The 16,825-nt window shown below is 37.2% G+C and overlaps 1 protein-coding gene across 1 annotated transcript; it reads right to left on the bottom strand.

Moving 5' to 3' along the window:
• Window positions 1–3,849: 3,849 nt before the first annotated feature.
• Window positions 3,850–14,933, bottom strand: LOC106882846 (uncharacterized). Its single transcript, XM_089350107.1, is given in 3 exon segments — window positions 3,850–5,067; window positions 14,495–14,622; window positions 14,813–14,933. Coding segments are annotated over 3 exon segments (1,452 nt in total). The 3' UTR covers window positions 3,850–3,864.
• Window positions 14,934–16,825: the final 1,892 nt, after the last annotated feature.

Here is a 16,825-nt window from a genome sequence, read left to right as displayed (position 1 = left end):
AATTGTGAAGGAGGGAGATTGCTTCCGCTTAACACCACCAGCCGACATGTTACAAAGAGCGGAGAAAAAAAGAATAGTTTACCGAACATTTAACATAGAAACGAAAAAGATTGAAGTAGCGGAAATCGAAGAAATTGAGGAATGTTTATAAGAGATTAAAGAAGTAACAACATTTTGCTCGAGAGGAAGGAAGTACGACACGGTGTAGGTGCGCTTCGTTAACGAGAAGCAGGCAAAAAGGCACGCTACGAGGCCTTTGAGATCAACAAAGTGATCACTCTTACCGGCCTACTGTAAGAGTTAGGATAGGGAGAGTGCCCCCAGAGATTGACGAAGCATGGCTGGTGGCAGCCATCATCTACAACTGCGAGGAGGAGGTAGATATAATAAAGGTGGAGAAGTCAAAGGAGATCAACTGATCGGGTTATGGTCTCGAAGCTTTGATACACATAACCCTGCCAGATCTACATAAGATGGCGGAGGAGTTGATGCTCCCCGATAAGATCCGACTGAGAGTCGTGGTGGAGGGGAAACCACCAATATGTTACAACGAGAGTGGAGTCTGCGCCAGAGTCCCAAGAAAAGAAAATCGGAGTCAAAGAGACAAGTCACAATGGAAAAAGAGAGTATGGAGATTCGAACGCAAGAAACAGAGCTAACAACAAGCAGGAAGGAAAAAACCGAAGAGCAAAGAGCGAGAGAGAAGTTGGATGAGTAGAAGGAGAAAGTAAGGGTGGGAGAGGACTGAATTATGAGATGTTCGAACCTGATGAAAGAGCGGTATTATTGGAGGAAGAGAGAAAGGAAAGACTGATGGAGTTGTTTGAAACTAGAATCAGACCTACCGGGATATATATACAATATGACAGTTTACCCAATGTGATGGAATTAGAGAACCTCATGGAATACACAACAGACGAAAGAGACTGATAATTAATATGTATAATTAGAACAGTAAAACGGAACTGCGAGCTTTGAGGGGCTCGTATGTCATTACATCCTTTCATTGTTAAATATTTCATTTCGTATTTCATCATTCGTTTTTTGTACCCCACGTTTTGTGTTGCCTGTCCTTGTAATGTCCCCTCTTTTTTAAGGCTATATGCCGCAATAAAGAAATCAGTTGAGCAATAAAGAAATCCGAACGTGCGATATTACATAAATGACTGAAAATCTACTGCACTTTCTGTTTACGACACACAAATTTTCGTGAATCATTTTTTGCTTCTTGTAAGGTATAGAAATTTGCCATTAGCCCGGGTATGAGACTCCTTATGCTCCAAACTATCCCAGGAAACGTAAGCTGAAGTAACAGATCTGAAAATAGTAGACAAATTTGTTTACTTGGGTAGCATTTCTTGCTCCTTAGATGATGAATATTCTTACTCCTTAGATGATGAAATATCATAAGACTTCAGAAAGCAACTGCTTCCCTCAGGAGTCCACTAGTCTGATGATGTCTTGCCTCAACAAAGTTTATTTGTGGCCGTATACGACTTTCCAATGCTGGGCTCATCAGTCATCAACGAAGTCGGACAAAAGTTTATTACTTTATGCTCATAATTATAGATTGCGAAACTTGCAATAAGATGTGGAAATGTTTGACAGTCCAGTGGTGGTTTAACTAAACAGTACGGTATATCGGAATATGCTTCTGCATACTGATGTACTTATAAACAGCCCTTGTTTGTGTGGTCTGCCGAAACACATGCTTCCCTCAGAGGTCCACTAGTCAAGTGTCTTGCCTCAACAAAGTTTATTTGTGGGTATATACGTCGTTCCAAAGATGAGCTAAACAGTCATCAACGAAGTCGGACAATAGATTGTTTTATGCTCATAATTATAGATTGCGTATTTGCCAGTCCAGTGTTGGTTTGACTACACACAGTGCAGTATATCGGAATATGCTTCTACATTCTGATGTACTTATAAACAGATTTGTTTTTCTGGTCCGTCGAAACACGTGTAGAAGCTTAACAGGCAAAAATAGTAATCGTGATCGTGTGTAAGATGCATTCAATAGTCAATGACAATCCTGAGACATGAGTGAACAGCCATCCCGTAAATATGTAATCTGTATGTATGCATGTCTGTCTGTCTGTTTGTCTGTCTGTCTGCATGTATGTATGTATGTGTGTATGCATGCATGTATGTATGTATATATGCGAAGATCATCCCTTCACGTAACTCGGAATAAATCATGTTAAATTCCGCAAACTGAACCCTATATTCATTCTATTCACTTTGTATTACTCTCATTTTTGCATTAGGCATATAAAATAACTACTACTACTAATACTGCTAGTGATGCTGATGCTGATGCTGCTGCAGCTGTTTCTATTGCTGCTGCGGTTGCTGCTGCCGTTGCTGCTGCCGTTGCTGCTGCCGTTGCTGCTGCTGTTGCTGCTGCCATTGCTGCTGCTGTTGTTACGACGACAAATTCATACCAATATATAAATATGCCGATGTGTTTCCCTGTATGTTAGTGTGTGCGTGTGAATATATGTGTTTGTGTGTGTGTATGTGTGTGTGTATGTGCGCGCGCGCGTGTCTGTGTGTGCGTGTGTTTGTGTGTGTAGCTGGATTATTGAAAACACGACTTATGTTCCATCTTTTATTCACAATGTTTATCATTTCCAAGTTAATCTGGAATAATGCATTTCCAGCTAAATTGATATTTCTCATTCTCTTTAGTCCTGTCTTTTTCATGAAATTATTTTTGCAGTTGTTGAGGTTACTTTTGTTTTAATTTATTGATGAAACATGTCCTTTCTTATTCGCTAGCACCCGACTTGAAATTTTCTAACTATCGAAAATAAAATTCTTTTAACAATCCTGAAATAATTTAACCAACTTTGTCATTCGTCCTTTCCGACTCGATCAAATAAAGTATCAGTCACATACTAGTGTCGATGTAATCAATTTGCACCTCTCTCAACATTGCTGGCTTTGTACCAAAATTAAAATGAATTACTATTTAGGTCTTTCACTACAAATTATTCAAGTATTGAAGTATCGCAATGCTTTTCATCATGGCTATTCAAATAGATAACTTAGTTATCTAAAATCGTTTTTATAACTTTTACAATTATAAATCAAACAAAAATGTGCAGTAAATATAGGTTTTATTTAAAAATATTATGTTTGTAATATTTACAATTATTAAAATTAATCAAAAATAAGTTAACTGTTGTTCATCAGTAATGTCGACTCTGAAAAGAATAAAGTTACAAGAAATTAATATATTTATAAGATTGGACATAAATATTTTGTATAAAGATTAAAATTATAACATAGACTTAAGTATAAAGTTAAATTTCTATTTCAAGAAGTGTAAAGATTAAATATATATCACATTATGTCACAACAAAGTATACATATTTCACCGGGTGCAATAATAAAAAAAAAAAAACTCTCTCGCTCACGAACTATATACTGAAACGTGAGACAATATATTGTAAAATTTACAATTCTGTATCATAACGGTTCTTAAAATGATGATGTAATGCGAAAGATATGCTACCGATTTCATAAAAGTAGCAATAAATTTAGACAAAACATTGAAAGTTAATAATTTTCATATGAATTATTAAATAAATGCATATATACAACATTTCATGTTTACAATCAAAAGAACATTAGTATTCTTCAAGATAATGCTAGCGTCAATAAAATGAGCTACTCCAAATAAATATGGAAACCAAATGACTGGTATCATTTTGTTGGTAGTATAACGTAACATAGTGTAGTACAGTGAGTGCATTCCAATGTTTATGCTAAACATTATTCAATTCTTTGTTATTTTCTCTGTTTACAATGACTAACTATATAAGGATGAGACACGTTATATTAGGGAGATCAAAACTAATAGAAAACTTTACTCACCTCTTTATAACAATCGTATTTGGTACACTTGACATTTCCATTTGAACATCGACAAACATTGCATCTATCTTGAGTCATAAATGTTTGTCCCTGTTTGTAAGTTTTTCCGTAATATTGGCACGTGGTTGGGGGACAGTACAGTTTAGTACAGGATACTCGACCAAACTGTCCGCATCTACAGGTGTTGCAGTCATCTTTAAATGTTTGGCCAGCGGAATATGTATTTCCTTTGTGTATACAGGGTTTCGTGCATGGTTTCTGTTCACAAACCGCTCTTCCTCCAGAAGTGCACTGACATTTGTTTCAGTCATTAAACCATATAGAACCAATGTCGTAATGCTTGCCGTTGTAATTGCAGGTGCATAGATTTGTTGTGCACTCTACTCTACCATCGATTTTACAAGTGCATGTATTGCAGCCTTTTCTAAATGAATCTCCGATTCGGTAGGTATTTCCATTGTAAAAGCATTGACATGGGTTATTAGTACAGCTTACTCTCCCGTTCACTTCGCACGTACATCTATTACAACCCTGTCTAAATGTTTGACCTACATTGTAAATCTGGTTGTTGTAAGTACATTTGCAAACTTTGGTTGTACATTGAACATATCCAGTTGATAAACATTGGCATTGGTTACAATCTTCATGAAATCTCTGACCAATTTTATAAGTTTGTCCTTTGTGTGTACATCGACACGTTTTATATGTGCACTCAACTTGACCGTTATGTTTACATGTACAAGTATTGCAGTCATCGTCGAATTTCTGCCCAATATTATAAACCCTATGATTGTAAGTACAGGTACATGGATTTGTAGTGCAGTCTACACTACCATCGATTTTACATGTGCATGTATTGCAGCCGTTTGCAAATCTTTCACCAATTCGATAGGTATTTCCGTTATAGATGCATTTGCATGGCTTGTTAGAACAGTGGACTGTGCCACTAGACAAACATTGGCATTCGTCACATTCACCAAATCTTTGGCCAATATTATAAGTTCGTCCTTGATATGTACATTGACAGATTCTTGTTGTACAATCTACTTGACCGTTTATACAGCGGCAAGTGTTGCAAGCATCAGCGAAATTTTGACCCTCTTGATATTGTGAATGTTTGTAATAACAGCCACATTTACCGCTGTTACACTGCACTGTTCCTGTAGTTTGACAAGTGCAAGTCTTACAGCATTTTAATTTTATTTTTCTCAAAATAACATATATTTATATATACATATATATATATATATATATATATATATATATATATATATATATATATATATATATATATATATATATATATATATATATATATATATGTATATATATATATATATATGTATATATATAGATGTGTCTGTGTATGTGTGTGAGGGTGTGCGCGTTTGTGTGTATGCATGTATTTGTATATGTTTAAATATATGTCCACACACACACGTACACATGCACACACATATATATATATGTATATATATATATATATATATATATATATATATATATATATATATATATATATATATATATATATATATATATGCGTAGGAGTGGCTGTGTGGTAAGTAGTTTCCTTACGAACTACATGGTTCCGGGTTCAGTCCCACTGCGACCAAAGCCTTGTGAGTGGATTTGGTAGACGGAAACTGAAAGAAGCCCGTCGTATATATATATGTGTATGTGTGTGTTTTTTTTTTTTGTGTGTCTGTGTTTGTCCCCTCAACGTTTGACAACCGAAGCTGGTGTGTTTACGTCCCCGTAACTTAGCGGTTCGGCAAAAGAGACCGAGAGAATACTACGCTTACAAAGAATAAGTCCTGGGGTCGATTTGCTCGACTAAAAGGCGGTGCTCCAGCATGGTCGCAGTCAACTGACTGAAACAAGTAAAAGAGAAAGAGAAAAGAGCGAAAGAGATATATACAGGGTGCGATGAATAAACTGCTGTCTAAATTAGGCAAAAATGAAAATAACACCGACGTTTCATTTTAAGTTGGTCTGTCATAGCGGCCATGACGAAGGGAAATAGCCCTGAAACTCGAGTCGCCTTTATATATTTATATTTATATATTTATATATTTGATCCTTTATATTGAACGCTCAATATTTCATCTACATTCAATACTTTCTTTCATGGTGCCATCCATTTTTATTTTATTTTATTTTATATTATATATTGTATATTATATTATATATTGTATATTCCATATTCTATACCCCACATTGGTTCTGCAGGAATATAAATAAAACATAAAAAACAGACAGTGTTGGAACTCTTTTAAACAAAATAATATATTCCTCTATACACAATCATACAAAAAACCCCCACCTTTTTTGTATTTATTTTTACTCGCATATATATATATGTATATATATATATATATATATATATATATATATATATATATATATATATATAAATATATATATATATATATATATATATATATATATATGTAAGCGTGTGTGTACGTTTGTATGTATTTTGCATATTCATGTGTTTGTGTACTCATGTTCGTGTGTTGGTATGTGTGTGTGTGTACTCCTGTCACATACATATATATATATTTATTTATTTATTTATATATATTATACACACACACACACACACACACATATATATATATATGTATATATATGTGTATATATATATATATATATATATATATAATAATAATAATAATAATAATAATAATAATAATAATAATAATAATAATAATAATAATAATAATAATAATAATAAGGCGCAGGAGTTGCTTTGTGGTAAGAAGCTTGCTTCCCAACCACATGGTTCCGGATTCAGTCCCACTGCTTGACACCTAGGGGCAAATGTCTTCTACTATAGCCTCGGGCCGAACAAAGCCTTATGAGTGCATTTGGTGCACAGAGACTGAAAGAAGTATATATATATCGTGTATATATCTATATGTATGTATTTGTGTGTCTGTGTAGCCCCTCCGTCGCTTAACAACTGATGTTGGTGTGTTTACGTCCCCGTAATTTACCGGTTCGGCAAAATCAACCGATAGAATAAGTGCTAGGCTTACAAAAAATAAGTCCTAAGGTTGATTTGTTCCAATAAAGATGGTGCTCCAGGAAGGCCACAGTCAAATGACTGAAACAAGTAAAAGAATCTTTTCTACTCTAGGCGCAAATCCCGAAATCTGGTGGGAGCGGGGCCAGTCGATTATATCGACCCCAGTACGGAACTGGTACTTAATTTATCGATTCCGAAAGGATGGAATGCAAAGTCGACCTCCGCAGGATTTGAACTCAGAACATAAAGACGGTCGAAATACCGCTAAGCATTTCGTCCGGCATTTCTGCCAGCACGCCGTCTTGAAACAAGTAAAAGAATAATATTAATATCAATACACACACACACACACACACTCACACACACACACACACACACACACACACACACACATATATATATATATAGTTATCGCCAAGCTAACATGGCAGTCCAAAAAAATAGGACGAATGCTGCCGTTGATTAGGTCCAAGAGGCAATGGCATGGCTTCTAACTAGGTATGTGACACACAAACCTGTGTCCATTACAACTTTCGAACAGGGGAGATCATCAGCTTCCCCATGCTGGTTCAGACATCTACAGTCTAGTTTCAGGGTGTTTGCCCTTTATCAATGTGGAGTTGTACAACCCAACAGGCGTCGCTGTGGACTGTCTGCTCAAAGGTTTATATATATTCAGTGGAACACATCCACTGGTTTTCAAAAATAGAGATATTATTATTTCTAAATCTCTCTAAAGGAGACTACGGCAGCAGTACTGGGTATTAATAGCTATCGCTATGCTAACTTGGCAGTCCGTAAAAATAGGACGAATGTTGCCGTTGATTAGCTCCAAGAGGCCATCGCCTCTAGCTAGTAATATTTCTATTTTTGAAAACCAGTGGATGTGTTCCAGTGAATATATATAAACCTTCGAACAGATAGTCAACTGCGACGCCTGCTGGGTTCAACTTCTCCACGTTGATAAAGAACAAATACCCTGAAACTAGTTTGTAGATGTCTGAATCAGCATGGGGAACCTCCCCTGTTCGAAGGTTGTAATGGACACAGGTTTGTGTGTCACAAAACTAGCTAGAGGCCATCAACGGCAGCATTCGTGCTGTACTCTTTCAGCACAACCTTCTCTCACTCTTTCTTCCTGTTTCTGTTGTAACTGTATTTCAAATGGCCAGACTTGCCACACTTTGTATCACGCTGAATCTCCCCGAGAACTACGTTAAGGGTACACATGAATGTGGGGTGCTCAGCCACTTGCCTGTTAATTTTACGAGCAGGCTGTTCTGGATCAACTGGAACCTTCATCGTCGTAACCGACGGAGTGCCACGTATTTACAAGGAACACACGAGTTAATATGTATAAGGAAAATAAGACAAGGTAGAAAATGATAAAATAATTTTATCATGAAGAAGAAGAAGAAGAAGAAGAAGAAGAAGAAGAAGAAGAAGAAGAAGAAGAAGAAGAAGAAGAAGAAGAAGAAGAAGGAAAAGAAGAGAAAGAATAATAAAAATGCAGTAGCGGTATGACAATTGTAAGATGTTGGTGGAATCCTCTTAAATGATCAAGTGACCTGTTGTGGTTGTAATATCAAAAGTATATCAAAAGCTACATAAAGGACGACCTAGATATGTTCAACCACCTCCCTAAAACAATGAACAAAACACCCTACTAGTATCCTTCGATGTAGTCAACCTCTATTCTAATATCCCTCACAGCCTAAAAATAGAAGCAATTCAATTCTGACTAGAGAATTAATCCAATGAACTCCCACATCGCATCAAAAAAGAATTCGTAATAGAAGGTGTAAAATTCATCTTGGAAAATAACTAGCTTGTCTTCAAAGACAACTTCTATCGAGAAAAATCGGGTACTACGATGGGTACGAGAATGGCTCCCTCCTTTGCTAACCTAGTCATAGGATATCTAGAAATCAGTCTTTATCGTAAGGTACTAGAAAAATACGCAACCCATTCTCCCTCTACATAGAAAATAACTGGAAGAGGTATCTGGATAACTGTTTCATTCTTTGGCATGAAAGTATAGAGAGACTTAAGGAATTCCAAGCACTTATAAATGGACTTGACGTAACGATTTAATTTACGATGGAATATAGCCAGCAACAACTTCCCTTCCTCGACATCTTCATTAAGAAATCTAACAACATAATAGAAACATTCAATTCACGATGGAGTATAGCCAGCAACAACTTCCATTTCTCGACATCCTCATCAAGAAATCTAACAATGAATTAGAAACAAATATATACTATAAGCCCACGGACTCCAAGCAATATCTACCGTTCTACTTATACCACCCCCAGACACACCAGAATGAATATCCCCTTCAACCTAGCAAAAAGGATTTTACTATAGTTTCAAATAGAAGCATCAGGGACACACGACTACATGAATTAAAGGATATACTCATTACCAGGAACTACCCACCATCATATAGGCCTTCAACGAGCCCCACAACTCAAGATCCATGAAATCAGACATCCCAAACTAAAAGCCCTACCATACATCTCCACACACAACCATCTCAACAATGAAGCCTTCGACACCATCCTCCAGAACATGCCCCTACTTTTTTAGTAGTAGGGACCACAAAATGAATTTAATCCTCCAAACGTACACCGTCATAATGTGCAAAAGACAACCCAAATCTATGAAAAGTCTCCTAACACAAGCCCAAGTACTCTCAACAACAACACTGAAGCTGTCAGTAAAAAAATGTGGAGGACCAAACTGTGGTATATGCGTCAAACTAATTGAGGGATCGGAGTTCTTTTTCAAACAGGGTCAACGTTTTACAGTGAAAAACAACTTTACATGTGCTTCGGGGAACCTTGCAGAACCATTGAGGTACTTGACAGGTCTGTAGAGAAAATCCACTACTTTGACATTAAGATCCTATTATTAACTGGAAGCTTCCACAGAGGCAGTGACAACGGATGCCTCTATTCATGAAGAAATGAAAAGGGTAGAGGCTTGCAGTCAGTGTAGACATCCTTCAAATGTCGTATAGTATCTCTCATACAGCACTTGCTAAACATAAGCAGAAAATTAAAAAAACATAACTTAGTGCAGAAAAACAAAGAGAACATCCTGTATATCGTTAGTGAGACAAAGGAGCTATGAAGAAGTTTGAAACAATCAAACGCAACGATAGGAATGGGATTTGCCCACTCTATAGGAGCAAATCATGGAACACCATAGAAAGGACTAAGAAGAAAATAGGGAAGGCAAGCTCATGGTACGATAGCCACAAGTACCAGAGCGTCATGTTCGTCGACACCACCCCTAGAGGCGAACTGGCGTACCGCTTTAGAAGGGCCCTAGACAAACTTAAGCTAAGAATTAAGGTTGTTGAAAGGCCAGGCAACCCTATTAAATCCCTTATCAGTAGAACATACCCTTTCAGTAGAACCCCCTGCACTGATAGGAACTGTATCGTATGTAGATTTAGCCCACAAACGAACTGCAAAACCAGAAATGTGGTCTATAGTATAAGATGTACAAAGGGACGATGCAGAAATAAGACAATGACATATGTAGGCGAAACAGCAAGGAGCATAGGGGAGCGGGCAAACGAACATTGGAGGGAACTTAAGGAAGGGAAGAACTCATCAGTTCTGTACCAGCACGCTGAGCAAGAACATAGAGGCTCAATCAACAACATAGAAATTAAAATCTTATCTACACATAGCAGTGATGCAGCACTTAGACAAATTACTGAAGCTACACACATAATAGAAGAGAAACCTAGCCTGAATAGGAAACTAGAATGGAACACTAAGACACACCACTAACAAACCACAAACCACAGCATGTGACAACATGTTACCCATGAACCAATAATAATATGAACAAAGTATAATACAATACATAGATAAACAAATGGAATTAAATACTACATACGTTAACAAAATTTAATTAAACACAAAAAAAACACAAAAAAACACACACACACACACATGAACAAATAAATAAATAAAACAAATACAAACGAACACGTATTAACAGAGTATATAGGTGATACAGACACTCCCCATACACACATGCACTTACAAAAGACACAGACACATTGAAAGACACGCATGCGTAGACACATACAATAGGAATACAGAATACAAAATGGCTGATATTTAGCAAGGTGAGACACACATAAGGAAGGAAACAAAGGACCACTGATGAGGTCACAGAAGTGTGACGAAAGAACTCTGGGCGAAATAAGATTAAGATTAATGTAATATAAAGCTGAAGCAAATTAACACCAAATATACAGTGCGTGTGTTTTTATTGGCTAAACTGGCAATATGACCATCCCCAAGTACAACAATATATATATATGTATATACTATAGCCTCAGGCTGACCCAAAATTTGTGAGTGGATATCGTACACGGAAACTGAAAGAAGACTTTCGTTTATATGTGTATATTTGTGTGTGTATGTGTGTGTGTGTGTGTGTGTGTGTCTGTCTGTCTGTGTTTGTACCCCCACCATCGCTTAACACCCAATGTTGCTGTGTTTACGTCCTCGTAAGTTAGCGGTTCGGCAAAAGACACTGATAGAATAAGTACTAGGCTTACAAAGAATAAATCCGGGATCGAATTCTTCGACTAAAGGTGGTGCTCTAGTATGGCCGCAGTCACATGACTGAAACAAGTCAAACAATAAAAAAACTATGCCATTTTAATACCGAGCAACGCCAGGTATCTCTGCTAGTGATTTTTTTTAAAGTGCAAAAATATTTTGAGTTGTTAGTTGTTTTTTTACTTTCAATAGAAGTAACAAGTAATAACAAATAGAAGTAATAACTTGTAATAATTTTTTTAGTTTTAATAAAACCTAATATTTTCTAGATCTAAATATTTTATTTGAAATTTTATCCTTAGCTGCAATATTTTGAGTAAAAATTTCCTTATTCTGTACTTTACTAGGTGTAATAAGTTGTCCCTTACTTTCCAAGTGTAATAACTTGTCCCTTACTTTATAATCTTAAGGTTTATAATCTTGCTCGCATTCTTCAATGTAATTGAATATATGCATAAATATCAACACAAGGAATATCGATGGAACGTTTCCTTCAAAACTATTAAATATAAACAGAAAAGGAACAGGATAGTGTTGTTTCGGAGAGACAAGAAAGATTATGTATTGGTATAGAAGTCAACTGCCCTGCCAATGCGAATATCATTTTGAAAATCAAAGAGAAGGACAACTATTTCGAATCCTTCAGCTTTTATATCCAGACTATAAATTCAGAATTATACAAATAAGAGTTGCTTCCGTTGGATTTGTGAAAAAATGCCTAAGGGACAATCTGAAAATGCGGGGGTATTCATTCAAAAAAAGAAATCAAGCAGTTAGTTCACACGTTACAAATATAATCAGTATGTGAACTGTAAAAGTGTACAAGTTTGGGATGTGAATTCATTTTTGGTATCTACCTTCAAAACTTCAAACTATGTATCATTATTGGGAATCGGATCCGTCTTTATTAGTTTTCAAATAGTTAAAAATTGAACATACATACATACGTACATTCATATATGCATACATACATACGTACGTACATACATACATACATACATACATACATACATACACACACACATTCACACACACACACGCACACACACACACGCACACGCACGCACGCGCGCACACACACACACACACAAGCGCGCGCGAAGCGATTCGTACCATATTTGGTGGGGGAAACTATTGAAAATACGATGAATACTATCTCCAACCTTGAAGCCATAATTATCAGCCCTATTAAATAACTGGTTCATCTTCAGATAAACTAACTTCAGATAAATTAAAGACCAAAATACACGGTATTAAAAGTTGTTGAATGTTGAGCGGAGTATTTACAGCAGTGTAATGAACGCTTATTCTGGCAGATTAACGCCTGTCTTTATGCCTTCTCTACTACTGCAAAGCAATACTTGAACGACACACAAAAAGTAAATAAAACCAAAACAACGAAGAAAGTACCATCATGAGTTTTGAAGACAGAGGAAAAGACAGCTGATTTACAGTAGCCCTTCATATATGTGAAGCTGCTTACTGCTTGCAAACAAGAAAAACAAAAAATGAAGAAGGCGATAGAAGTGATGCTTGGTGAGAGCAGAAAAAGAACTCTCAATTGCAAACTGATCCCCGTCAAGCAGGAGTTAAAAGCTGTCAGTGAGAAACTCGAACATCAGAAGAGAATAACCGAGAGAGAAACACTAGACAAAACATTTAACCGGAACCAAGTAGCAGGGTACAAATGCATAAGAGGAGAAACAGTAAACATATAGAAGCTCCTTCACGAGAAGACATAGACTCCTTCTGGAGGAAAATCTGGAGCGAATAGATGGAGTTCAACAAAAACGCTTTGTCACTGACTGGAAGAAATCCGTAGACGTTATTATCTCTGCATTACACCCAAGACCATTGTGACTGTAATCCAGATACTTCAGTATGGAAAATTACCTGGAAGAGACTTGATTTTTGGATACTGGATTTTTGGATAACCTACCGACAATATCTTGTAAACCTATACCAGCAAGCTCTCAATGAGAATAGCAGCGTACCACACTGGTTAGCTCTGGTAGAGACAAAACAGATCCCCGAATGTTGACCCACCTACAAGCAAAAGACTACTGGCTAATAGTATGCTAGAACTCAATATATAAAATACATACAGCATGTTTAAACATCTTTCTCCAAGACCATTTTGAAAGTAATATTCGTCTGATCAATAAGTATCCGGACTGTTGCTATAGTAACAAAGCTAAAGCACGCAGAGTGAAGCGGTTTGACACAGATTGACCTAGATCGCTGCTGTGCATGCACACTAAGTTTTAACGTTTTGGCTTACTTCCGCTGTTTATAGCAGTGCTTGCAAGGAAAGTATGTTGCGTGTGATCATCCCATTAACAATGATAGAGAAAGCGGAGCAGCAAATCGGCTTCAAATTTTGTCAAAATCTTAACGTTACCTGCTCAGAGGCCTACATAAAGTTTTCAAAATGTTTTCATCGATCTCGACATAATCAAGGAGATCTTGTGCAACTGAAATCCGAATGCCTTTTTGGTCAGCTGAAAGCGGTTTTGTCACAAACTTTGGCAGACACGCATCTCATACCCAAATCTTCAGTGACAGTGGACTGAACTGAACCGTAACTAATCTGCACGTCGTCTAATAGCTCACCGATGGTGATTCGACGATTTAAACTCACAGCTGCACGCACATCTGCGATGTTTTTCTCGGTTCTGCTGGTTGCGGGTCCTCCAGAACTTTCTTCAATATCGACATTTTTTCGGCCAGCTTAGAAACTTCTGAACAACTCGCACACTTTTGTACGGCTCATACCCTCCTCTCCCTAAACTTTCTGCAACGTTGCATAGGCCTCTGAACAAGTATCGTCATGACAACTTTCTCTGTCATGGTCAATGCGATGATCACACGCTACCCACCCACTTCAAAGCACTGATGTGAACAGCTGAAGTGAGCTAGAATGTTAAAACTTTGCGCATGCACGGCTGAGTTCAAGATTAATCTCTGCCAAGCGGCTTACTATGCGTGCTTCAGCTTCATTACAGTCCAGATACTTATTGACCAGACCTCGTAATATCGTCACAGCAGAACAAGCAGCTGGGAAGAAGGGAGTCTGGGGGTGTGCCGAACAATTCTTGATAAAGAAAACTATAATGACAGGGGTACAGGAACATAGGTAGAACGTAGTTTCAATGTGCCTGGACAACGAGAAAGCCTTTGACTCAGTCATGAATGCTATAAACCCTTCGACTTGCTGAAGTTCCAGTGAGCACAGTTGAAGCCATAAATGACCAGACTTCATCCAAACCCATAACTGACCTTACTTGAAGTTAAATACAAGGGGTAATTGTATTATCACTAATAGAATACAGTTTTGCAGTGGTATATTCCAAGAAGATAGTCTCTCTGTGATACTGTTCATGCTTTCTGTAACGGAAAGTCTGAAGGGTGTCATTCATGTTACGGAAGTCTGAAGGGTGTCTCTAAAGTTCACAAGGAAACAGAAATGCCAAAATTACACACTGTTTCTTTGTAGATGACTTGAAACTATTGGGTTGGCCGGAAAGTTCGTGCCGATTTTTAAAGGAAAGAAAAAGGTCAATAAATACTTGCCATTACATTTTTAATCAACAAAATATGAACTATTTTGTTGCACAATGCGTCTCCGTCTTTCTTTTAACTTGAAAATACCCTCTTCCCAGAATTGAGGTGGTTTCATGGCAAAGAATTCATCACGGTATCTTTTTACGTCATCCAAGGAATTGAAATTTTTACCATTAAGACTATTCTACAGAGACCTGAATAAGTGGAAATCCGAAGGAGCAATATCTGGTGAATATGGAGGGTGGGGTAACACATCCCAGTTGAGCTGCAGCAATTTTTGTTTGGTTCCCAATGAAACGTTCAGTCTTGCATTATCATGTTGGAAAACAACACTCTTCCCGTTGGCCAATTCTGGACGTTTCTCTTGAATTGCTGCTTTTAACTCGTCCAGCTGTGTGCAGAATTTCTCAGAATTAATTGTCTGGTTACTTGGGAGAAGCTCATAATACAGAATTCCTTTCCAATCCTACCAGACACAAAGCAAGACTTTTTTAGGGTGAAAACCCATTTTGGGGTTGGTTAAGGGTGGCTCATGTCGCTTACTCCAGGATTGTTTTCTCTGAACATTTCAGTAGATAATCCATTTCTCATCACTATCACAATTTGCTTTGAAAAAGGCGCGTTTTCATTCCGTTTATAAAGCGAATCACAGATGAAAATGCGATCCAAAAGTTTCTTCTCACTCAACTCATGTGGTACCCAAACATCGTAGCAATTTGTGTACCCAAACTTTACCAGGTGCTCATGAACGACGGATTTTGATAGGTTGAGGCTTTCTGCCAATTCTCGAGTTGTGCAATGTGGGTTATTCTCAATTAATGACTTGATTTGGTCATCATCTGTAGTGGATGATCTGCCTGATCGCTCTTTATCAATAAGGCTACAATCTCCAGCTCGGAGCCTTGCGAACCACTTCCGTACAGTTCTTTCGGATAAAGAAACATCACCGTAAACTGCGCATACTTCTTTGGTTGCTTGTGAGGCATTTTTCCCTTTACGGAAAAAGAAAAGCATCAAGTGCCGAAAATGAACTTTCTTGTCTTCCATTTTAAAGGGCTACAGAATTAACACAGGTTATAGGAACATAAACCTTCTTCAACAACGAAAAGGTAGCTTAAACTATGTTCTAAATGGAGATGTAGTCAAATCCTACTTTATGGACTCAACAATGTTCTAAAATAAGTCGAAAGGTAAGCTACTATAAATCGGCACGAACTTTCCGGACAACCCAATATATGCCAAGAATATTATGCAAGAGATGAAAAAGAGTTTTGGCCTAGTTACAACATTCTCAAAAAATATAGGGTTGGAGTTTGGTCAGAATAGATAGTGCTGTATGGTTGTGAAAAGATGCCAAACTGTAAACCAGACTAGCAACATTTCTATCAATGTTAACTGTTTCCCATATATCTAGTGAGGAATGTGACAGGTATCTAGGTGTGGATGAAAACATATCTTCTGATGGCGCCTGCAACAACATACGTCACTAAAGTATATTACAGAGGAAAAAGAAAATTTGAACTTCAAAATTCTCTGCATTCAATACAACAGTGGCCCACTGTGTTTGCATTGCCAGTACTCATACCAACATTTGGACAACTTGATTGGACGTTTGATTAGCTCAGAGCAATTGATGTGAAAACCCGAAAGATACTAACCAGCACACATAATTTCCACATAGACGAAGTCTGTTTCTACCCAAAAAGAAAACAAAGTAGTAGAGGCCTAACATAACTAAGATTGCATA

Source organism: Octopus bimaculoides, chromosome 4 (genome assembly GCF_046866305.1).
Source record: "Octopus bimaculoides isolate indiv1 chromosome 4, ASM4686630v1, whole genome shotgun sequence".
In the NCBI taxonomy this organism is placed as follows: domain Eukaryota; kingdom Metazoa; phylum Mollusca; class Cephalopoda; order Octopoda; family Octopodidae; genus Octopus; species Octopus bimaculoides.
Note: the sequence above shows the minus strand (reverse complement) of the source record. Positions and strands in the feature narration are given on the sequence as shown.